General features: G+C 27.7%; 2 protein-coding genes across 2 annotated transcripts; both read right to left on the reverse strand.

Moving 5' to 3' along the window:
• Positions 1 to 3,290: 3,290 nt before the first annotated feature.
• On the reverse strand, positions 3,291 to 10,561 carry LOC112488868 (glutamate--cysteine ligase, chloroplastic-like). Its single transcript, XM_048464028.2, has 15 exons — positions 10,200 to 10,561; positions 9,852 to 10,002; positions 8,311 to 8,418; positions 7,726 to 7,818; positions 7,227 to 7,310; positions 7,041 to 7,109; positions 6,620 to 6,690; positions 6,434 to 6,502; positions 5,411 to 5,504; positions 5,224 to 5,313; positions 4,794 to 4,874; positions 4,571 to 4,663; positions 4,399 to 4,479; positions 4,204 to 4,273; positions 3,291 to 3,699 (listed from the first exon to the last, which is right to left on the reverse strand). Exons 1-15 carry the CDS (start codon positions 10,349 to 10,351, stop codon positions 3,605 to 3,607), a joined length of 1,401 nt encoding a protein of 466 aa, XP_048319985.2. The 5' UTR covers positions 10,352 to 10,561; the 3' UTR covers positions 3,291 to 3,604.
• Positions 10,562 to 14,393: 3,832 nt separating this feature from the next.
• LOC107429881 (glutamate--cysteine ligase, chloroplastic-like) lies at positions 14,394 to 18,882 on the reverse strand. The gene is made up of 15 exons (XM_048464176.2): positions 18,640 to 18,882; positions 18,358 to 18,508; positions 17,729 to 17,836; positions 17,487 to 17,579; positions 17,284 to 17,367; positions 17,093 to 17,161; positions 16,581 to 16,651; positions 16,394 to 16,462; positions 16,149 to 16,242; positions 15,947 to 16,036; positions 15,730 to 15,810; positions 15,489 to 15,581; positions 15,277 to 15,357; positions 15,065 to 15,134; positions 14,394 to 14,757 (listed from the first exon to the last, which is right to left on the reverse strand). Exons 1-15 carry the CDS (start codon positions 18,810 to 18,812, stop codon positions 14,663 to 14,665), a joined length of 1,422 nt encoding a protein of 473 aa, XP_048320133.2. The 5' UTR covers positions 18,813 to 18,882; the 3' UTR covers positions 14,394 to 14,662.
• Positions 18,883 to 25,609: the final 6,727 nt, after the last annotated feature.

The raw sequence follows: 25,609 nt of genomic DNA on the forward strand, positions 1-25,609 counted from the left end.
CAACATAAAACCTTCCTAAACAAACTCCTAATTTTGAAAGCGTTGTCTTTATTTAAAAATTGGAGTGATAGTCCATGGATTTGGATCCAAAATGTAAAGGATGAGAAATCGAAGTCTCTAAAAGACATCTGTGGATTCCACTCCTTAAGAGCTAAATGAGCTCCATTGAATGTCCAAGGTCTTCGGTTCCAAATCCTTGACCTATCTGCTGCTTTAGTGAAAGTGAACAGGAAGGTGTTTAGGTTTAATTGATCTACACTTACCAGTTCTTGGGTGAACCATAATCGCCATGTGATCGCTTGAACCGAGGTTGTCTTTAGGGATTTGGTAGAAATGATCTTTCCTACCAATGTCAGGTTTGATTTTCTTGTTGCCTCTGCAACATCTGCCTTGAGCTCTAGCTGTGGAAAGCCTCCCACCTCTCCATTTTGATCTTCTTCTGAAGTCATTCTATGACATTCAATGTTTGCACCAAACCTTGTTCACTGAAATCTTCACTTGCAAGAAGACAAACAAACCACTGCACAATATTTTCCAGTAGGAAACCACTGTCAGTGCATTCCACTAACCCTTCGTTAGTAACCTCTCACATGGAAGCCTTTCCATGGAGAGAAGTCTAATCCCAAATGAGAGTTGTGAGACTTAATTGGTGATTAGTGACAAGCACAAAAATCTAAAGGTAGAGAACAAAAATAGAAGAACCATGTGAGGATTGGTGTGCCACCTGGTTTGTTGGTCTCTCTTCTTTCTTTGTCTAATCTCTTTGATTTTTATTCATTTTGTCAAAAATCTATACCCATGGACAAAATCTATTTTTATTTTTCTTCTTTGGTTTTTTGTCTTTAATTTTTTCCTTTCCCAATCATCATCCTCTAACAAGCTGCAACCCAGAGCCAGCAACTCTTTATTTATTTATTTATATTTTTTTATGTTATTTACACTTCGCACGTGCAAACGTTTCTAACTAAATTTTTTTAAGCCATGGCACCAAATAGATATTGTAGACTTCACATGTGATTGATGATTAAAGAGGAAGCCATGGTAAGAACTAGTGATAACCCATAAAAATATAAACCTTTAACCAAATCTAAATCTTATGATTTTCTTTTTGTTTTGTTTTTTTTTTTTTAAGACCCAAAACCAGATCCAACCAAATCTTATGATATTAGATAAGATTATATAAAAATATTAGGACAGTTCGGTGGAGCAACCGTCCTAAACAAGTTTTTCTCTTTTCTTGTAGGTATTTTTTGTTTTTAGTAATTTATTATTGTATTTCTTTAAAAATAGGAAATATTATTAAAAAAATGACCCCAAAAAAAAAAATGTATGGCAGACTTCAATAATTATGACACCTCACACTTTTCAATAATTTTCTTAAAATTTTTATATCCATACTATCTTGTGATCATAGGAACCATTCACTCAAAAAGATATCTTGGACAGAGAACAATTGATATATCAATGTTTTTACCCAAAAAATATGATTGTATCAAATATAATATGAAAATAATAATTAATAAAATAAAATTGATGGAGGCAAGTAGATGTGTAAAATAGACTCGCGTGGGAGCTCAGTGGTTAGCACACCACAGCCTGGCCAGTAGACATTGGGTGCGAGTCCTAGGGGGGGGGGGGCGCGGGCATAGCAAAAAAATAAAAAAAAAAGAAAAAAAGAAAAAAAAAAGTTAGCTGTGTAAAATACTAGGGCCTTTTTTTGGGAGTTGGTTAAGGTTGGAAGTAGTGGTGGGCATGAATTGAGTTGATTCGACTTTGAACCAAAATATAATCCAATTTATACTTTTGGTTTACCTAATAGAAGAATTCAATTTAAACCATTGAAATTTTAAATCCAAACCAATCTAAACTATTTATGATCGGTTTAGTTTGGATTGGCTAATTGGTTTGGAACAACAAGCTGATGTCGATTATTGAAGCAAATAATGAGTATTGCTTGTGAAGCTGCCGTGAGTTTTGAAGCTGAGAAAGAACAGCAAGTTGATGCCGAGTATTGAAGCAAAGAATGAGTATTGCTTGTGAAGCTGCCGTGAGTTTTGAAGCAGAGAATGAAGAATGAGCAACTGATAGCTGAGTATGAAGCAAAGAAATGAAAAATGAGTAGCAGCTGATAGCTTGTTGTGCCATGAGTTTTGATGGGCATGGATTGGGTTGGTTCGATTTTGAACTAAAATATAATCCAATCTATACTTTTGGTTTACCTAATAGAAGAATTCAATCCAAACCATTGAAATTTTAAATTTAAACCAATCTAAACAATTTATGATCGGTTTGGTTTGAATTGGCTAATCGGTTTGGAACAACAACTTGATGTCGAGTATTGAAGCAAACAATAAGTATTGCTTGTGAATCTGCCATAGGTCTTGAAGCTGAGAAAGAACAGCAAGCTGATGCCGAGTATTGAAGCAAAGAATGAGTGTTGCTTGTGAAGCTGCCGTGAGTCTTGAAGCAGAGAATGAAGAATGGGCAATTGATAGCTGAGTATTGAAGCAAAGAAATGAAAAATGAGCAATAGCTGATAGCTTGTTGTGCCATGAATTTTGATGGCTGTGATAGTTGAAACTTGGTTAATGGTTATGGTGGTGGTGGCGGCAGCAATGCAACATAATGATAAGGCAGTTGTTTAGGGTTTCATTTCATTTGGAGATATGTTAAAAAATATATATTAAAAATTAATATATAAAAATAAAAAAAAATACAAAATATATAATTTTTAATCATATAATATATAATTTGGATTATATTAGGTTGGATTAGGTTTGTACTTCCAATTCAATAACCAATCTAATCCATAAAATTTATGATATTTTGAACTCAATGCAATTCATTTATATAAAAAATCCAATCCAAACCGCTAAAAATGGATTGAATTGGTCGGTTTAAATAGATTGGATTGGATTTTGTCTATCCGTAGTTGGAAGACCCATAACTTTTTAAGATTTTAGCCAACTTTTTCTTTAATTTTATATATTTCATTATCCCAAATTTTTCTTTAATTTTATATATTTAATTATCTTCTCAAATAATTCAAAAATGTAAATAAATAAATAAATAAACAAATATTCAGTAATTCCTCAATCAACTCCATTATTACTCCAAAATAAAATCATTTAAATAATTAGAACCCCAACTCAATGGGTGCAGTGTCGAAAATTACTCAATGACATAGCTTCTTTATGTGTAACCCCAAAAATAAAAACAACAATATTTCCAATAGAATGTTTAAAGTTCATATCCTAACCTTACAAACCATGCATATTCAAAAAGCCATATTAAAAACTCATTTATCTATTAATGTGAACAATAACACATCAGGCAAAGAGATAGAACTCAGTTTGCTTACAACTACCAACACGTATTCGCTGTAGTGTCATCCATATATGGATCATCTCTAGCAAATTTTGGCTCTCCGTAATTTGCATCAATTTAAATAATTGACGGTGTTGCTTTCCAAATAATCAACCTTTAAATTCAGTCACCATTTTTCCTTTTTTTTTTTATTTATTTTTTATTTGTTGTGGTGTAACATCATTATTTTCTTTAATAAAATGTTTTTTCCATATATAAAACACACATTCACATATCTTCATAAGAGTAGTTCTTCATGTTTGTATACATTATCAACATTTTGTTCCCACTCTTCATGATATAATTTCAAAAGCTTCTCAGCCCTTGTCTCACCTGCCATAAATGTCATATAACAGCACAACTCTTAGCTAACATATATATATATATATATATATATAATATATACACAGACAGACGTATATATGTACATGCATACATATGCATATACATATCCATTTCACCCCTCCAATGCATACAAAAACTAATTAAAGACCTTATTTAACTTATATTAAGGATTTCTTATAGGATAAGTTATATATATAATAATAGTTTTAATATATTGGAAACAATATTTCCCATTTTATATTGAACATTTATTCATGTGATAATTTTTAAACTTTATCACTTATCTAATTAGAATTTTTATTTTAAATTATTAATTGATATGACACATTTATCATTTAAAATTTCAAAATGTTCCCACTAGTAAACCACTGTACACTGTAATATTTTACTAGACAACATTTGAAAGCTTACATCGTTCGATAATCAATTTCTTATAAATAAATTCAACACCTGATATCGCCTAGTAGAATAAATCTACACAAAAATATATACCTGTTTTTGCAATTTCTTCGATCTCATCCAGGTACGCTGATTCCTTTAATCCTCTTCTTTCCAAGCCTTCCTGCAATAAGCAAAAAATGTGTTTGCGTGTGTATATATATATATATAGATAAATGTCTCGACTCCTTCCGCAACAAAAGCAAATAAAAGCAGTCATGGTCTCTTTAGGTAGCCTCATTGCCTCACCTTTGCCCATTTGACAACAGCTTCAGCAACGTCCCTTAGCATTCCACCTCTAAATGGAGTCTTTAAACCAGTCTTAGGGGCCTAAAATAAAGATTATATTTTGTTCTCCTATTAGATTAATTTATCAATCACATATAATTAAAATATTTCTCGCTGATTAATATCATATTACCTCAACTCTCAACATCTGCCTTTCTTCCTGAGTCCAATCAGCAATCATGTCCACAACATTTTGCAATGAAGTCTCATCATATAGTAAACCCACCTTACAAAATATAATTGAAATCAAGATTTAAAATTTCAGACTAACTGGGAAATAGGGTAAGAAAGATTTTAGAGATAATTTAGGATCTACGGCTAATAAGAAATAATGTTGATCAAAATAGGGCATTTACCCAAAAAGCTGGCAAAGCATATAATGTGCCTATTGGTCCTGTATCCGCACCTCTCATCTCCAGGTATTTCCTAAACCTAACCTGTATATATTATTGCACCAAAGGTTAAAACATCACAAATTTATATAAGAGTACTATCATTGTTTTTCTTATAACAAGGACAAATAAAAATAATAAAGGGAAAAAAAAAAAAAAAAAAAGCGAAGAAGGTCGGATATACAAATATTCAAGCATCTGTTTCCCGATGATAACTTTTTTATATAATATATATAATTAATCACTGTCATCCACGAAAATTATACGGAATCATTTAAAAAACGTTATTCAATATGTTGTAGGACATTACAGTCATAAAGCATGTTGCATAACGTTATCTTGAATGATCCTGAATAGATTTTTATATATAATACATGTAATACTTGTGATATACCTCCGTAAATATTGTTCCCAAGTGGTAATTCCAATCATCCATGGTTGGAAATTCACCTGGCAAACAATCAAGTTTTCCTTCCATGAAATCCTACAGAAGATAGTATTACACAAAGGGCAATGAATCTCTCAGACTAATTTGTTATGCGATTGAAGTGGAAGGATTAAGAAGATATATAAATGCATACCCGGAAAGTTTTTCCATCACATAAAATGTGCTTATTTTGTCTACGAACAAAGAGCATTGGAACATCAAGTGCATAATCCACAAATGTCTCAAATCTATAATATCAAACAAGTTATGACTTATGAATAGCATAAAACATTAATTCAACATGGTAAAATATATATTTATAATAATGTTGTAAAATTATAGTTTTGTCTTTTGGCTGCAAAAAGAAATTTTAAGGTTTTTTTTTTTTTTTTTTTTTTGTCTTCATTTATTTGGCGTTGTTAATTAGCTTCCTTTTAAGTCCGCATTTAGGATCATACATAATAGATCTTTTTGAAAAAGAACTTTTATGAAAAAGTTAATAAATGTTTTATTGTAAGTAAAAAAGTTGCATTAAATACTAAATAAATTTCCATATAAGCTAAAAAAACTAAATTAAATACCCATTAAGTTTCCATAAAAGCTAAAAGAAGAGTTTTTTTAGAAAAACACAAAATTTGAACTTCTCTAAAACAGCTTAAAAAAGTTATTTTTTTTTGTCAACAAGTGCTTGTTGACTTTTGCCAAACATCTTTATTTTTTAACAAAAAATCTTTTAACCCTCAAATAGAGCTTTTGACCTAAAAAAACTCTGCCAAATAGACACTTAAATAAAGGTAAAGTTTATAGAAATCTAATTCTCATGTAATGATTTTTTTTTTTTTTTTACTATTTATTTGGAAGTGGAAAAATATAGTTTTGGAAATTAGATTCCCATCAATATAGAAAAATAGATGAGAAAATTGTACTCACCAATAAAAATGTTATTTTAAAAATTCCAAAGAAAATAAATTTAGAATTTATTAAAATATTAATTGATTCTTAATTTATTACATAATATTAAATTTAATTATTTATAAATTTTAAATTTTCTATTACTTACTGAACATAATATGAGAAAGATTCATTTCTAAAAAATTAAATTTTGAAAATTAATTTTTTTTAAAATTTTGACATTTTTTAAACAAGGGCGTAACAAATAAATATATATTGAACTTACCCAAATGAGTCATCAAAAACAAAATGGAGCATACCCGTTCGAGAATCATCAAATTCCATCCAAACCTGGCTGTTTTACATACAAAAATATTAATTTTAATTCTTAATTTATTATTATTGTAGAAGCTTCATCAAATGGAAAAGCAAATTGATACTGTTGAGCAAGAGAAAGACCAAAAGGGGCAACCTTCTTTTGCTGAGATAACCATTTGGCTTGCCCTCAGCGAATGGTGAATTTGCAAATAAAGCAGTTGCTATCTGTTTGGTAAATTTGAAACTCATTCATGAGCTATAGCTATTGCATTCATGGAATTCAGGATGATAAAAAATTAAAATTAAAAAAAAATTCAAGAGTGCACACACACACATGCATGTATATATATATATTATATAAATTCTCTTCTCTAGGTCCTGGAAGCCACATTTCTTGCATTTAAAGGTGCATATAAACATTTAAAAGCTGAATAATTAACAGCAACATATAATTGCATGAATGTGAATCCTGTACTAAAATTTTGTCCAAGATCAATCCTCAATAAAACTAAATAAATGAATAACCATATATATATATATATATATATATTAATAGAAGGATCAGAGCTTCTCACAGGTTGCAAAGCAAGACTAGCACGGAGTTTCTTGATCATGTCAGCTTCAGAACCGTAGTCCAAATTAACCTATATATATAGCAACCTCATTTAATTTTATGGAAAAACTATTGGCCTTTACTCTATTGTTACTTTGAAAAAAATGATGTGATCAACCTCACCGAGTGATGCAAAATTCAAACACACCTGAATACTGCACATACGGTATAACATATCAAGTCCAAGTCTTCCAACTTTAGGTAAGAAGTTCCTCAAAATCTCATATCGTTCCTGGCCCAAAATAATTCGATCAGACTCATATCCAAGCTCCGACGGTTAATTTATCCCACAAAAAGAAAAAAAAAAATCCAAATTTTATTTTATATATGGGAATATAGTTTGTAATTAAGAGCTTGCTATTTTTCTCTAGAAATATATAGACAAGTGTAGATGTTAAAGCAGAGTATAATAATTAGCCAGCTAGCTTGTTCCAATATTCCAAGAAGACTGACCAAACCCCTGATAAGAAATGGAGTTCAATTAATTAGAATACATGTGATGTATATAATATGTTAAAATACTCAAAGTTAATGTTAACAGAGATATATAGCCACTTCTTAAATTAAGCATACTATTTAATATGTACTAGCTACTAGGTCCATAAAAATTAAATTAGAAAACAAATAACATTGACATTAATTAGTACCTTGGGAACTCTTGGTATCTCTTCGTTCTTCCATTTGGGATCGTAACCCATCCCTAAAAATCCAATTCCCATGTCTTTTGCCACCTCCTTAATCTATATATATAAACCAGGTTAAATACGAAGAATGAGCAACAAAAAAACGCCAGTACAAAATAATTCCTAAAAAAAAAAATAATAATCTGTATATATATATATGTACCAAACATTTATTTAGATGGTCCACTTATTTAATATATACATATATATATATATATATATATACATATATTTGGATAATTAATTAAAAGAGTAATATTATCAATTAGCTATCCATGTTCTATCTATCTAATAATACAGTTTTTTTATTATTATTATTATCATCATTATTATGATTTTTTTCTATTTTTTTTTTTTTTTTTTTTGTGGTGGAGAATGATAAAGATTATTACTTGATAAAGATCTTGGCCTAGCTTATATTTAAACTGTATTAAAATATTTAAGAGTTAATTTAATTAATAGAGCAATTATGAATGAAGGATGTATGCATTTTATTTTCCACTAAAATGATTTTAGAGTATGTTTTCTAACAACACATATATTATTAACCTGATAGATGTGTGTATCAATCTCATCACGAGCTTGATGCAGAGTTTCAACAGGTGCACCTCCAAACTCATTTTGACCACCAGGCTCCAGCGATATGCTTTGCTGACCCTGATGTGCATTGAAAAGTTATCATAATAATAATAATAATAATAACAATAACAGTATAATCTTTAATCAAAATATTTGGCCAACAATTAATTAGTTTATACAAAAAGTGAAAAAACTATATGTATAATATGTCATTTTATTTTATTGGATGTCATTGCCTAGATTATGCTTGACATGAGCTTCATATTATTAATGATAGAATGTCAGCAACTGTATCGTATTAGGCGATAATAGGACAGTAATGCCCAGCATAATTTAAAATACCACTTAGTAGACACAAACTATATATATGTATTTGCTTTAGAAAGATAAGACTGGTAGCTTCAATTTTTTTAATAGGTGAGAAAAAAAAATAATGGTTTCAAATGAAACAATGCAAGTCTAATTTTATAAAAATATTGATGGAAATTTCAAAAAGGAAAAAAAAAGGAAATAAGAAATACATATGAAATACATTTTAGGTTTTTTTTTATTCAAATAATTCTTTAAATGCCAGAACTACAATTGATAATGTATAATAAACTTTAGAAAGTAATGTAAATAGATAAAATTGCACTAGTTAGTATGATTAAAAATACTTCAACCCTATTTACTATTAAATTTCTTAATTTTATTACATTTAGAAGCCTTAATTTTATTGTTATAATTGAAAATTCATACAATACAATTATGTTTTTTGAAATAGTTTAATGTAATTTTTATAAAAATAAATTAAAAACAAAAGAATTGTTTTTTTTAAAGTATTTAGTCTATTCATTTCGTAAAATTTTCAAACATAAATACTAATTTTTAGAAATTAATAGTTTTCTGATATTTTATTTTTAAAAGTGAACCAAACTTCTTCTTTTTTTTAATGAAAGTGAACCAACTTTGTTGTTTCTTTTAATGTATAATAAAGATATATTTTCTAAGTCCTTTTTTTTCATTTTATTTAAAAAAAAAAAGTCTTTTTCTTTTTTTAATGTTGGTTAATGTAATTGTGTATTTGGACCAGCCCAAATTAGTTTTCTTTATTTGTAGCCCATACAAGTTATTCAAGTTTTAAAAGAGCCCATTTTTAACTTTATTAATTAAAATATTAAGGAACCTTGTCTGTGGCAAACCTAATTAGGTCTAGCATTTAGAAGATCTATTTTCTCCTTCTTTTTTTCTTTATTTTTTTTTCTTTGTTCCTTATTTAAGAATGCCGCCGCCTGTCTTAATCTTCTATGCCAGTTCAATTTCTCCAGCAGGTTAAGTTCTCAAATCTTAATCTCCTCTAACTAATAAATATATATATATATATAGATATATTTTTGCTGAAACTACTAATAAATATATATATGTATATATATATATATATGTGTATTGCCAGATTTAATTGATTATAGAAGTCAAAAGTTCCGGAGAGTAAAATCTCCCATGCATTTCCAATGTATAAAGTTTAGATTTACCTTTTCGAGTCCTAAAATATTGTCACCATCCATTACTGGATCCCAGCCAAATTTCTCAGCAATACCATATAGCAACCTTTTTATTTGTTCATAGTTGATAGGTCTTAAAGTTTCCAATTCAAATCCAAACTTCTCATGCTCTGTACCTATTCTGCTCAATTTCATCCAAATACATACAACAAAGTCAATGCACAGATATTGCATGTATATGATTAGATATTAGTAGTTATCAGAAGACAGTATGTATATATATATATATATAAGAATTGCTAATATATTAAATTGTATTTAAATCAAATTTAAAAATATGGATGAAATTAGCCCCAAAAAATACAATTATAAAAATACCTCCATCGATCCTTGGGCTTGCATCCAGAAACAAAGTAATCAATAAGATCTCCTTTTGTGAGTTGTTTTGCTGCAGGAGCTGCAATACCAGTGTTAGTGCTTCCACCTTCATTTTCTTCTTCTCTGTCTTGAATATTTGTCTCCCGAACCATTTTCTTCTTCGTTTTGAAGGTGGATTGCTTGGAATTGTAAGGAGAAACCTGCAATTAGTTGGGGATTGAAGAAGGCTTTTTATTTATTTATTTTTTGGTGAGTGGGGGGGTATGAGGAATCTAATAATTAAGACAGATGGCACTTTTGATGCTTAAAAATGGAGGCTTTCAGGGTATTCTTATAATTGGGAAAGTGGTTGTGCTTGCTTAATCCTATAGATAGCTAACACATGGAAAGTTCAATTAATAATCTATTCCATGCGATCCATGCAGAACCTTATAGCGGTCAAACTTGCAGAAAATTAAATTTGTTTTGTTTTTATTTTTTTATTCTTTAATAAACTTAATAATAATGATAGCCACACTTATAATATAATTATATAATTTAATATAATTACCAAAACATGTAAGTGGGAATAAAACTAAACCACAAAAAGATATATATGTGTGTATATATTTTATTTGTTGGTCACATAATTTTACTTTATTAGGTATCTAAAAATGCGGTAAATATTAAAATATTATTATTTATCTAATTAGTGTTTTTAATATTGACTTATTAAGTGAATAAATCTTCAACTTTTGATATATTTTAGGTCTTCATTTTATGTTGAAAATACATCCCAATAGAATGACTTTTTTTTTTATATTATATGTTCCCAATAGAACAATTCTCTCTCTATATTATATAAAGTAAATCTTTTATTAAAAATTCTAGTTCAATTAAACCAGAGTGCTTCCTTTAAAAAAACAATTAAATTAAAATATTTACACGAGAAAAATTTACCCATTTAAGTAATAATTAATATTTGGATTCCAATTTAAAATCGTAAATAAGATGTAATAACCTTTATCATGTAATAATTAATTTTTGATATCAAATCCAAAATAATAAACAAAATGTAACAAGTCTTAGCATTTATTTTATAAATTCTTTTATCTTATAAGTATTTCTTAATAAAAAATTCTTTTATATATATATATATATATATATATATATGTATAAATTTACTGTATTAATTTCACACTTTTATTACCCAAAAAAAAAAAGAATAAAACATTTGTCCAAAAAAAGAATATAATATAAAGTCAGGAAAAGGATAGCTGGAGAAAAACTTCGTGAAACGCCGTGTGGTCCGACTGCCGGCTCAAGCAGCCACACGGCCCACACATACTTGAAAGTTTAGTTTTGTTTTATTTTATTTTATTTATTTATTATTATTATTATTTTTTTTTTTTTTTTTTTTTGACTCTTCCCCTCTCCCACATCCACACGTTTCTTTCATTATAATTCATCTAATTCCGATTTACTTTTTTTTTTTTTTTATTTAGGAAAAATCAATATAATAAAAAAAAAATTCTAAATATTTTGTTAAAATCCAAAATTTTATTCTTGCTTTCCACTTCTTTTCATTTGTTTAGAGGTAGTTTTTAAGTGATATTAAAATGATTAAAATAAAAAACGCTTTGTAACTTTGGAGCCTTGGTGGGATTGCTAGTTCCGCGAAACATGGTTGACACATAAAGTATAATGGATTCGTTAGACACGTTCTTCTGTTATCCCAAAATGACCACATATCTCGGTCGGGCAGTCCGCTAAAGATGCTTCAGCTCAATGATATCCTGGCTTTTGAAACATTAGAAACATTTTTTTGTTAGAAAATTACCCCTTCAACGATTTTTTTTTTTGTTTTTTTTGGGAAATCACTTCCCAAAGCGAAGGGCTTTTGAAAAATCATTGCCATAATAGCCATTTCTCTTTCTTTCTTTTTTTTCTTTTTTTTTCTTTTTTGGTTTTTCTCGATAAAAATTAAGAGGAAAATACTTATAAAAATAAAATTATATAAGAAAAATATTTTATTCTTCTCTTAACACTCTTTTTATTTGATTTGCAATTTGGTCATAAAAATTGTTTTATTTATTTATTTTTATTTATTTTTTTGGTCGCTATGTATATAACCAACTATGCTCACAGCCACCTACCAGAATCATACAGTGCAGAAATTATTAACTATTTTCCTCATCACATGTCAATTTACATATTTTCTTAAATGTGTCTTTGCTGTCCATGTTTGTTTATATCATAAATCTCATTGCATATCATAATAGGAAAATATATATTATATAGAGTAATGATTCCTTATTTCCAAATAAAAAAAATTTAATGATCTTTTAGGAGTATATTTTTCCCCAAAAAAAAAAGAGAATGCATTAATGTATTAAATGTTGAATGTGTCACTTTAATAAACAATTTAACACTAAAATATAGTAACTTTTTTTGCTGAAAAATACTAATACATAGTTAGACAAGCTAACCTTTGATATTTTTAATGTCATTAAATGTCCAACATAATATAATAATTATATTATCAACTGCGCAAGACTATAGCACTCCTAAAAGTGCGAATAAACAATTAAACATTTCTAACCCTATAATAATTTCTTAATATCTTCTACTGTTGAGGTTTAAAAAGTTGAAATTAATTTGCCCCGACCAATCCAATATCCATGGTGCACGGCCCTTAACGCTCGCGCGCGCAGGGGGGGAGGGGGTGTGGGGCTTTTCCCGAAACATCAGGATTATGGGACCAATTTAGAACAAACGTTTAAAAACCAAATCGGAGACGATTGGAATCAGAGAATAAAACCCTTGGTTTAAATTCAGCCCGATATATATATATATATATATTTTATAATTTCATTGTATTATTTTTTATATATAAATAAAAATATTTATTATTTTTTTTCTAGTTGTGACTAAATAATTTTATGATCCCTAATAAAAATATTTAATGAAATTATAAAAATATTTATATTCAATGAAATTATAAATACTTTATAATAAATATTTAGTCATTTTCAAACATATCGATAGACTGCCAACATCATCTTTATGTATTTTATTATATTTTTATTGTATTTTAATCATTTTATTTATATTTTATTAAAAAAAAATTTACATAAATTTCTAAAAAAAATTATATCAATTATAAAAAAAAAAAAATGAAAAAAACCGATCCGTTCCATTTCCAATTGGAAAATTTCTATTCCCATTTAAAGAAATAGAAAAAACTGCAAAAACGGAATAAAAAATTTCTTTTTTAATCCCGTCCTAATCCTTGGACATTCTTATATCTGGCATTTAAATAATTGGTGGACCTTTATTTATTTTATTTTATTTTTTGGGCCTAAAGTAGCAGGGGTGTATTATTACGGCCTCTTGCGGGGGAGTTGGTAAAGGCCCAGAGGCCTTTTTTTAACTTTTTTTCTTTTTCTTTTTCTTTTTTTCTTTTTGTGGTGGCGTCCTCTAGATAAATTATTACTGTTCTACTTCTGAATTTTTATATTCGGTTTTTCATTAAAGTCCCTTGGACCAATTATTTATTATTTTGGAGGTCTCCAACAATCTCTTTGATGCAACTTTCTTTAATTTTATATGAGGAATGCTGAAGTACCAAGAAACTAATGTTATGATTTACCTAATAAAAAAAAGAAAAAACTAATGTTATAGTTAATTTATCAAAATGATATAGTAAGGTAATATGTTATTTATTTTTTTTAAAAAAGTAATATGTTATTTTCTGGTTTTTGCCAATAATATTTGTCATTTAGACCAAAAAATTATGAATTATTGATTGAAAAATTAAAATAATTTAAATATGTATAAGTATAATAAAATATAAATCAATAGAATAATGATACTGATAAGCATTTTGATAGATTTCACGTTATTTATTTTATATTGGATTATTTTCTTAAATAATTTAAAATGTAGATAAAATTTTTTCACTATTTATCTTTAACTTAACTACTCCAACATAAAAACATTTAAATAAATTAATTAAGAAACCAAAATTAATTCCAAATTAATGAGTGCAGTGTAGTGTCTTTTTTGGAAAAATCCAAATGATAATAACCATTAATCAATACTGAAAGTGGGTATTCCTAACCTTACAAACCATACGTCCCCAAAAAAAAAAAAAAAAAAAAAAAAAACATAGATAAATAGATAAACCTACAAACCATATTCAAAATGCCAAACTGAAAATTCCTCTATTACTGTAAACAAAAATACATAACCAAAGAGATAAAACTCAATTTGCGTACAACTAACAAACACATTTATTGTGCCGTCGTCCATATGGACCAACTCCAGCAAATATTTAGCTCAATGACATATTTCTAACTTAATAGTTGACCGTGTTGCTCTTCAAAGAGTTCACTTTTACATAAGTCGTCATTTGCAATATTATTTTATAAGCTACTGTTTTTTCCCATCGTATAAAATACAGAGAAATAATTGATAAATCATCAATAGAGTAGTTCCTCATGTTCATATACCTTATCAACATTTTCTTCCCATTTTCCATGATACATTTTCAAAAGCTTCTCGGCCCTTGTTTCACCTGCATAAGTGTCATATAAGAATCCAACTCCTAGCTAACATACATACATATGCATCCATTAGGCATTCAAAGCGTACAAAATCTATATGACTTTATTTAACTTATACAAAGGATTTCTTCTAGAAGAAGTTATATATATATATATATATATATGGATCTGATATACAAAGCATACGATAAAGACTTTATGATAAAAACATTATATCCAGCAAACTATGTCAACTAAACAATGTTATATATAAAAGGTTTTTATAAATCTCTCATAAAATCCTGACCATATCAAATTTTTATATGTATACATTTGTACCTGTTTTTGCAATTTCTTCAATCTCATCTAGGAACATTGATTCCTTTAATCCTCTTCTTTTCAAGCCTTCCTGCAAAAAATTTAAATATATATATATTTGATCAGGACCTTCACCTTCCTTACCACAGAGTGATTATATATATATATGTCTTTACTTCGCCAACAACAAAAGCAAAAGCTTTCAGCCTCTTTAGGCAACCTAATTTCCTCACCTTTGCCCACTTAACAATAACTTCAGCAACCTCCCTTAGCAATCCACCTCTAAATGGAGTCTTTAAACCAGTCCTAGGCACCTAAAATCAAAGTGGTATTTTGTTTTAAAATTAGATTCATTGGATTCTGACCCAATTGAATTCTCAATCTAAATCACATATTATTCAAATATTTGAGCCTAACTAATAATATATATATATATATATATTACCTCAACCCTCAACATCTGCCTTTCTTCCTGGGTCCAATCAGCTATCATGTCCACAACATTTTGCAGTGAGGTTTCATCGTATAGTAAACCCACCTAACAATTCAAATGAAATCAAGATTGAAATTTTCAGAATTAACTGGAAAGTTAATAGGGTGAGAAAGATTTTAGAGAAAGAAATATAAGATAATTTAGGAGTTGGCAAAAAAGTAATAATAATGTTGATCAAAATAAGGCAATTTACCCAAAAAGCTGGCAAAGCATATAAAAAGCTTATTGGCCCTGCATCAGCACCTCTCATCTCCAGGTATCTCCTAAACCTAACCTGAATAATATTGCACCAAAGATTAAAAAACATCAAATTTATATAAGAGTACTAGTTGCTCTTTTTTCTTGAAACAGAGGAACAGAAACAGGGCAAACAAAAATAAAAAGGAAATAAATTAATGCTTGTGATATACCTCAGTATATATTGTTCCCAAATGGTAATTCCAATCATTGATGGTTGGAAATTCACCAGGCAAACAATCAAGTTTTCCTTCCATGAAATCCTGCAGAAGAATACAGGTTCCGCGTATTATATATGATAATTAATCTCTCAGACTAATTATTATTAGCTTGATAATGTAAGAGGATTAGGAATATCTATATATGGATCCAAACCCGGAATGTTTTTCCATCGCATAAAATATGGTTATTTTTCCTACGAACATAGATCATTGGAACATCAAGTGCATAATCCACAAACTTCTCAAATCTGCGTATAAGTAGCATATAACATTAGTAGAATACTACAACATGGTAATTAAAATATTATAACAATGTTTTCCTGCTAATCAATATGTACGTTGAATTAATATACCCAAAAAAAAAAGATTAAAAAAAAAATGATGTATATTGAAACTTACCCAAATGACTCATCAAAAACAAAAGGAAGCAGGCCTGTGCGAGAATCATCAGTTTCAGTCCAAATCTTGCTGTTTTACATGCAAAAATGTATGAATCGTTATTGTTATTTATTATTATTGTAGAAGCTTATCACATGGAAGAGCAAATTAGTAATATTATTGAGCAAGAGAAAGACCAAAAACCTACCTTCTTTTGCTGAGATAACCATTTGGCTTGCCCTCGGTGAATGGTGAATTTGCAAATAAAGCAGTTGCTATCTGTTTGATTAATTTGAAACTGATTTACTTAGTTGCATGCATGGAATTCAGGGAAAAAAAAAATTATATAATTCACATTAAATCTACCTGAATGCTTTAGCATCACCAACCATGTTTATTAACTATTAGATCACTTCAATGATTTTGATTTATAAATTCATTTATAGTTTAATATGGATTTAGTAAAGTTTTAAAATTTTATTTAAGCAAAACTATAAATGTATTTTTAAATTTTAAACATTAAAGCGGTCTAACAACTAATAAAATAAGTTTTGATAATAAAACCATTTAACTTGATCAGTATATTTTAACTTTAATAATATTGGTGGAATATGCACATGTTATTAAAGTTATGACATCCTGATTTGATCATGATTGTATATATATATATATATATATGTATGTATGTACAATATCAATGGAAGAACCAAAATTTCTCACAGGCTGCAACGCAAGACTAGCACGAAGTTTCTTGATCATGTCAGCTTCAGAACCGTAGTCCAAATTAACCTAACAGTAAACCCCGAGAATTTAAACTTATTATGGAAAATAAATAGAGTACTTATCTAATTATTACTTGAATAATGAATGTATGTGATTAACTTCACATTTAAGGGCGAAATTCAACTCACTTGGATACTGCAGGTACGGTCTAACATATCGTTTCCAAGCGTTCCAACTTTAGGGAAGAAGCGCCTCATAACCTCATATCGTTCCTGACCCAAAATAATTAAGCCAATTCTTAATTAATCAAGCATGCTATTAATATATATTTACGGCTATGACCATATAAATAATTAAATTGAAAACAGAGAACATTGATATTAATTAGTACCTTGGGAATTTTAGGTATTTCTTCATACTTCCATTTGGGGTTGTAACCTATCCCTAAAAATCCAATTCCCATGTCTTTTGCCACCTCTTTAACCTGTACATAATCACAAGGACTAAGTATGAGAGTGACAAATAATTGCTACTTATGGTGTTTAATCAGTACAAATATAATTCTTAAAAGAAAAAACGTTAATCTAAATTATATATATATAGATATGTAAAGTAATAATTTCAATTACTCACTTGATAGATGTGTGTATCAATCTCAGCGAAAGCTTGATGCAGAGTTTCAACAGGTGCACCTCCAAACTCAATTTGACCACCAGCCTCTAGTGATATGCATTGTTGACCCTGATTTGCAATTTATGTATGATAATAATAATCTTTAATTAATAAATCAACTTGATCAATACTACAAAAGGAACAAAAGAAAAAGAAAAATAGAGTATAAGGCTATAAGCCACAACAAACAGTCTACTTGTGGCTGTTTTTAGTTTATGCAAAAACTATTTAGTTTACTTCAATAAGAGAGTTTGTTTTTTTTTTTTCCCACAAAAAAATGAGAGTGTTTTTAATCCGGATATTTTTTTTTTTCTCGGGGAACAGCCCTGCCTATTTTCAATAAAAAAAAAAACAAAAGAAAATTTTTGGAATAATAACTCTGGATTTATTATGATATTTATAAAAAAATGTATCAGATTATATGATAGCATTTAATTGATTTATTTTTTAATTTATTTATCTATTTAAAAATTAATATTTTCATAGTTAGTTTATTTAAATATATCAACAATAATATTTTAATATATATTATTTAATAAATAAATTTAAAAAGTATTTTGATGCATGTGATATTACTATTTTGGAATTACCTTTTTGAGTGCAAAAATGTTGCCACCATCTATAATAGGATCCCAGCCAAATCTCTCAGCAATACCATATAGCAATTCTTTTATTTGGTCATATTTGATAGGACGTAAAGTTTCCACTTCAAAACCAAACTTCTCATGCTCTGTACCTATTCTGCTCCAGTCCATTCATAATCACATATAACAAAGTTAATTAATGCACAAATATTTCATGCGTATCATAAAGTAAATATTTCATGTGTATCATAAAGTAGTAGTTATCATATGATAATAAGAGAATAATACCTCCATTGATCCTTGGGCTTGCATCCGGAGACAAAGTAATTAATGAGATCTTGTTTTGTGAGTGGTTTAGTGGGAGCTGCTGCGAAATCAGTGACAGTGGTCGAATATTTGTCAAAAAATCCTCCTCCATTAATATTTTCTTCTTTGCTTTGGACATTTGTCTCCCTACCCATTTTCTTCTTTGTTTTGAAGATTTATAGCTTTGAATTTCTCAGGATAAAACCTGCAATGTAGGTGTAGAAAAAGCTACTAATTAAGAGATGGATATAGGATATCCCTTCTTGCTTTTTCTTGCAGTTATGGAGCTCTGGGAGTATTCCTATAAATAGGGGAGACTAACTGGCTGAGAGCTAACACATGGGATGGGAAAGTTCAATAATTTAGTTCATTCAATGAATGCAAAACCATACTTTAATTCACATAAAATTATTTATTTATTTATTTATTTGTATTCATGTGACTGCCATATTAAATCAAATCTATAAAATGAGTCATATTATATTTGTGAATGTGTTTCCAACCCTTTGGCACTTTTCACGCTGGTAAATAACCAGCAAATTAAAATCTACATGTAATACAATTTTGCTATTTGGTGGTTGGGATGACTGTTGGATAGCATACGATTTGATTATATTTAATCGCATGGATTGGAAGATAAATCTTTATCAGAGCATTTATATTATATGAATTGAAATCCTGCCCCGACGTGACAACATCAAAGGGATTAAATGAGGACATGGGTAGAGAAAAGAATAGTAATTTGACCTATTTGAGATAGTTTTTGTTTCTACTTTTTTTTTTTTTTTTTTAGAAGAGCTTTTTGAAAGTTATTATTTCCTAATTCTAGTTGGAAGCTTTTCTCAAGGTGTGAAGTACCGTTTTCATGAAACTGTCCTAGCACTTTCAAAACGGTATATTTACTGTAAAAGTTTAAAACATCGCCTTTCCATAAGGCATATGAAATATATGGCCAAATCTATAGAGATAGATCACAGAAAGATATGATAACATGAAGTCAGGCCGGAAATGGATGAGAATGTTAGCATTCGTAGATGAAAAAAGAAGGGTTAAGGAAGAATAAAATGTGCCACGTGCTAAAATCCGTGGATAACAATATATTTATATATTTATATATATATATATATATATATATATAGAAATTTTATGATGAGGATAATCCGCATGAGAATCGTAGTATTGATGATGATTTTTCATAATATTAACGATAATTTTTTAAAAAATTGTTATCAATATTATAAAAAACTGTCACCAATATTATAATCCGCATAAGGACCATCCGTACCATAGACAAACTATATATATATATATATATATATATATATATATATATATATATATATATATATATATATATATATATATATATATATATATGATCTTCTGGAAAACTTGGTGTGATGCTGAAAATAGAGGACCATTATAGCAATCTCACCCATGAGCTTTTCAATCATGCCCCAAAGTTAGTATTATTTAATAATCGGGGAATAATAAAACCTTTCACTGGTACTCGATGTTTGAGATTTGTCTTATTTCAACTTTTACCTACCCTTTCAAAATTTTAATAGCACACCTTTGAATTTTATTTTTTTTTTATTTTTTTCTTGCAGCTCCCCATTGAAAGATTATAATGTGTTAGTGTTACTAGCACCCTCCTCTAGTATATGAATGATAATTTGTTAAAATTAATAGCACTGTGTTAATTGTTCATTTAAAACATATCACGTGTCAAGCATACTAGTTGACATAAAAATATAAGAATTAAAGTTTACAAGTTGAAATAATATATGTATACATATATAAAAATAAAATAAAATAATTAAACCTTGCTGGTTAAAATAATATATACAAAATCAAAAAATATTTTTGAGGCCAATATGAAAATTTAGTTTATATGATTTGAGTAAGAGGGAGCACAAGTTGTAAAGATTAAGTTTGTAATCGAGTTTTTAGATTGCGATAAAATTGATTTTCATACTTTCCATAAAGTATTTTTAAACTTTTATTTCAATTCATGTTCAAAAGAAATTATTTTAATCCACATGCATTAAATATTTTATATTTTTTAAATAAACATTAAGTATATTATAATACTTATAGGGGGCCTAACTAAAATTTTGCAAAAGATTTTTTCTTCTCCTAATAAATTGGAAAATAAGGATTTTATCACCAAATTCTGAATTCAAAATCTAAAATTAAAGTCAGTGATATTAGATTATATCAAAAGGGAAAATTTTGTTTAAAAAAAAAATTTGTCATATTCATTTATTAATTAAGTCATATCTCATAAATCATGAGTCAGCAGATTATAGATATGCCATGTGATGTGGGTTATTGCCATTTGCTCAACTCTATATGCAATAGAATATTGTAAAAAAATCATATCAAAATAAATAAATAAAAAGGTGCCTTTGATGGTGTGAACCCAGTAAAGAATTGATTATTGAGCATGTTTTTTAATCAATATGGGTGATCTATTAAAATAAAAAAGGAAAGAAATCAATGGGTTATTTTTATTTATTTATTTATTTTTTGGTGAATAATCAATGTGTGATTCTTCAAAAATATGGGTGGAATGGAATTTGCCAAATGAGATCGTCTCAACAGGCAGCACGATTATTGAGCATTATACTATTAATTTATTACAATATATGTCATTAATTAATTTTTTTAATTTTTAATTTTTTTGCTTTAATGGAAAGGTTTGACAACCAAAACACCCAAAGGCAAAAAGGCTACAAAAGGGAGTTGGCCATGAAGCCATTCTCCTGGGCGACAAATTTAGTTGATCGATGTTATATGATTAACAGCTAATTGTAGTAAGTAATGTCTTGTACAAGAATCAAAGTATTGATTTTCTTTGTCCTATTTAATTTTGTCGTCCATGTTTGAAAAGGTCACAGATGGATCTGACCACGATATAATATATATAAATATATATATATATATATATATATATATATATATATTCATATATATACCAACATGTACATGTAGTGATATCTCATGTTTATATGTATAGGAATTTGATAAACTGGAACACATAGCTGTCTGGTACCCTGTGGCACAAAAAAATGTAAAAAAATTTCTGTTGATTCTACTTTTACATAGTACATTATAAAATGAGTTATATATAACCTATTAGATCACAACTTTTATATACACATATACGTGTGTGTGTGTGTGTGTGTGTGTGTGTGTGTGTGTGTGTGTGTGTGTGTGTGTATGTAACAACGTGCTCATACATGGGCCTTCAATGATGCCCCTTTAAGCATTATTTTACCAACCTTTTTTAATTTTTATTTAGTAATCACATTCTATATTATATTATATGTATCAGATTTTATTTCATACGCTAAAAAAAACTTTTTGTATAATAAATAATCATCAAGGATGATAGTTTAGTAAAAAAAAACTTTCAACCTTTACATGTATAAGTTTGAAAATTAAAATTTAAAACATAATAAATCCGATTATTAGTTCAGATAATATCATACCACAATGTCTCATAACACAAACCTACAGTTTGATATCTACCATGCTACCACACGGGATATCTTTTTTCTCATGGCAATATACTAAATAAAGAAGGTCGATCCCCCCCCCCTTTTTTTTTTTAGGTGAACATAAAAAAAAATAAATAAATAAAAAATGTCCTTTTGATAGTGTGAACCAACTACTTGATGGTTCTCATTATAATTACAATAATAATTATTTAGTTGTGTTTGCTCCATGTGAAAGCGGTCGACAGGAGTTAATCGATGCGTGTGTGTGTGTACAAGAATCAAATCCTCTAACAGGATATTATTTTATTTGATTCTTGCTCTTACAAGATATTTATTAAAATTTATTCAGAAATAAAAATATATTATTGGGATTTTCCCTCGCCTCGTTCCAATTTACTGATGAATTGCCAATGATTTCAAACAATTCTTTGTTTATCAAATTTTTAAATCATGTTTGATTTATAAAATGGTTATTCCCATTTTAATGGGAATAGTTATTTATAAAAATAAAATAAAATAAAATATTAATTTTTATTGTAACAATAAAATATTAAATTCAACGTTTAACTTTTAAAAATATAATTTAGTTATAATCAATAAAAAACCAACTTTTATATTTATTTATGTATTTTTTAAATATAGTAGATAATTTAAATTTAAATATATTACAAATATTATATATATATATATATATATAAAAAGAGAGAGAGAGAGAGTACTTTTATGGTGAGGTCAAACCTGACCAATACAATGGGTATCAAAAACATGTTCAAAAATTAAACCATTAGATTCAAATGGTTTTATTTGGACGACTCAGGTTATAAAGAAGCTCATGTATCAAAAATTGTCATTTGCACATAGTCTCTTTTCTTATGATACACATTGGCATCATGCTCTTTTCCTCTTATTCTCATTTGCACCTTTTTTTCTTCTATAGTGTTTTTTTTCCTCTGCTTCCACCACTATCTCTAGCTCGCATGCAAGCCGTTCTAGCCTTGCCGTACCAAACTCAAACTTATCCAAAAAAAAAATATATATATATATATATCTCAAAAATTAGAAAAATAAAATAAAAAAATTACTCAAAAAATTTAAAAAATTAATTTTTTTTAAATTACATAAAAAAAAATTAGAAAAATCGAAACTTCTACAATAATAAAAGCATCGGTTTTGGCCTTTTCCTTTTTTATATTAACTTTAAATTTTATAATTTTCAATCAATTTCAATTATTTTTTATTAAATTTAAATTTTATAATTTTAAATAATACTTGTAAAAATACTCCAAAAAAATTATAAAAATTATAAAAAAAAAATTAACATAAATCGACTTACATTGTAAAAGCATCCGCTTTGACTTTCAACATTCTTTTTTTAAATTAATTTTTTGGTATTTTTTTAATATATCAAAGGAATAGAAATCAAATCACAAATGCTCAACCCGAGAAATAATTGTGTCAGCTCTTTGTGAGACGAAAACTACGTGTTTATTTCCTAGCCACGTGTATGCATCATGTATTTTTAATTTCTCTCCCTGTTTCAAAATGGTCCCACTGAAAGTTTAGTTTGGAGGCTTTACAAACGCTTTTACAATGTAAAACATCGGCTTTTCTAAATTTTTTTTTATTTTTTTTGTTATTTTCTTTTGATAGTTTTTTTTTTACTATTACAAATATCATTTACAATTATAAAATTAAAATTAAACTAAAAAATTGAGAATCAATTCAAAATTATAAAATTAAAAAATAATAAAAACAAATTGAAAAACCAAAACCAACATTTTTACATTGTAAAAGTATTACCTTTATAAACTTTTTAAAATTTTTTGGCAATTTATTTTTAGTAATTCTTTTGTAATGTTTTTCTAATTTTTGAGTAATTTTTTTTATTTTTCTTTCTTCTTTTTTTGGATAAGTTTGAGTTTGGTACGGCGGAACTGCAATGGCTTGCATGCAAACTGGAGATGGTGGTGGAAGCAGAGGAAAAAAACTCTATAGGAGAAGAGGAAGGAGGGAATGGGAATCAAAGAAGAAGAGGAGAAGAGGCGTGATGGGAATGGGTATCAAAGGAGAAGAGGAGAAGAGGAGAAGAGGCTCAGTGCGAATGGTAATTTTTGGCATGTGAGCTTCCGAACAATCTGGCCGTCTGAATAAAATCATTTTAATCCAATGGTTTAATTTTTTGGCATATTTTTAGTCCGCACTATGTTGATCAAGTCCGATCTAATCATAAAAAAACTATATATATGTATATATATATATATATTTAAAGCTTATTTAAATAAAAATATGAAAATGATATTAATTCCGAACTTTTAAAAAAAATAGCTATTTCTTTATTTGAAAATGTGTCAAATATTAAAGAAAAATTTAATATCGTGGAATAGATATTCTATTCTTGGATTCATTCTACATATCAAAGTGCTCTTAGTTTGTTGACTATATATACAAACAATCAATCACACACAAAATTGAAGATGATAGAAATGAAGCATATCAAAATAGATGGAAAAAATAAAAAAATAATTTATAACACATGTACGAAATATACTAATTTGAATATTATATACCTAACCATGTTTTTAGAAACTAGTATATAAAATCAAAATCGACTTCTCTATTTATAGAAATCAAAAAGCCACTAATGTCTATTTGGTAGAAGGAAAAATATAGTAAGAAATTGATTCCTGATAATCAGTTTTATAGGATTTAGTTTCTCGAAAATAAGTTTTTTTAGGGGTTATTTTTACAATGTTTGGTTAATAATAGAATAATATATGACTTACAAATAATTAAATAAGTTTGCATAATAAAATTAAAGGGTAAAATTATATTTAAAAAATAAAAATAAAACTAATTTTCCCAAAAACATTTATAATGACACCAATTTAAAAGGATCAACTTTCATTTTATGGGGTGTTTGGTAAAACAGAAAATATTAAATGAAACTGATTCCTGATAATCAGTTTTTGGGGATTTAATTTTCAGAGAATGTGTTTCCTTGGGCTTCTTTTTATAGTATTTAGTTAATTATAAAAGAAGATAGGATTTATTAGTAATTAAATAAATTTATACATTAAAATTAAAGGGTAAATTGTATTTAAAAAAAATGTAAAATTAATTTCTCAGACAATTTTAAAATGACACATTTTTTGGAGGATTCACTTTCCCTCTAATTTTTCCACATTGTGAGATTTATTTTCTGTTGGGGTCCATAAATTTTTCATTTTAAAAACTATCCAAATAAAAGAAAATTTTACTTTTCTAGGGAATTTTAGATTCCCATTAACTTTACCATTATTCAAACACCCCATTAATTTTCCAGATTGTAAGATTTATTTTCTATTGGGTGCCACAAATTTTTCTTTTTAAAAATTATCCAAATAAAAGAAAATTTTACTTTTCTAAAATATTTTAGATTTCTATTAATCTTGCCATTACACAAATAT

This window comes from Ziziphus jujuba, chromosome 6 (genome assembly GCF_031755915.1).
Source record: "Ziziphus jujuba cultivar Dongzao chromosome 6, ASM3175591v1".
NCBI classification, from domain to species: Eukaryota; Viridiplantae; Streptophyta; class Magnoliopsida; order Rosales; family Rhamnaceae; genus Ziziphus; species Ziziphus jujuba.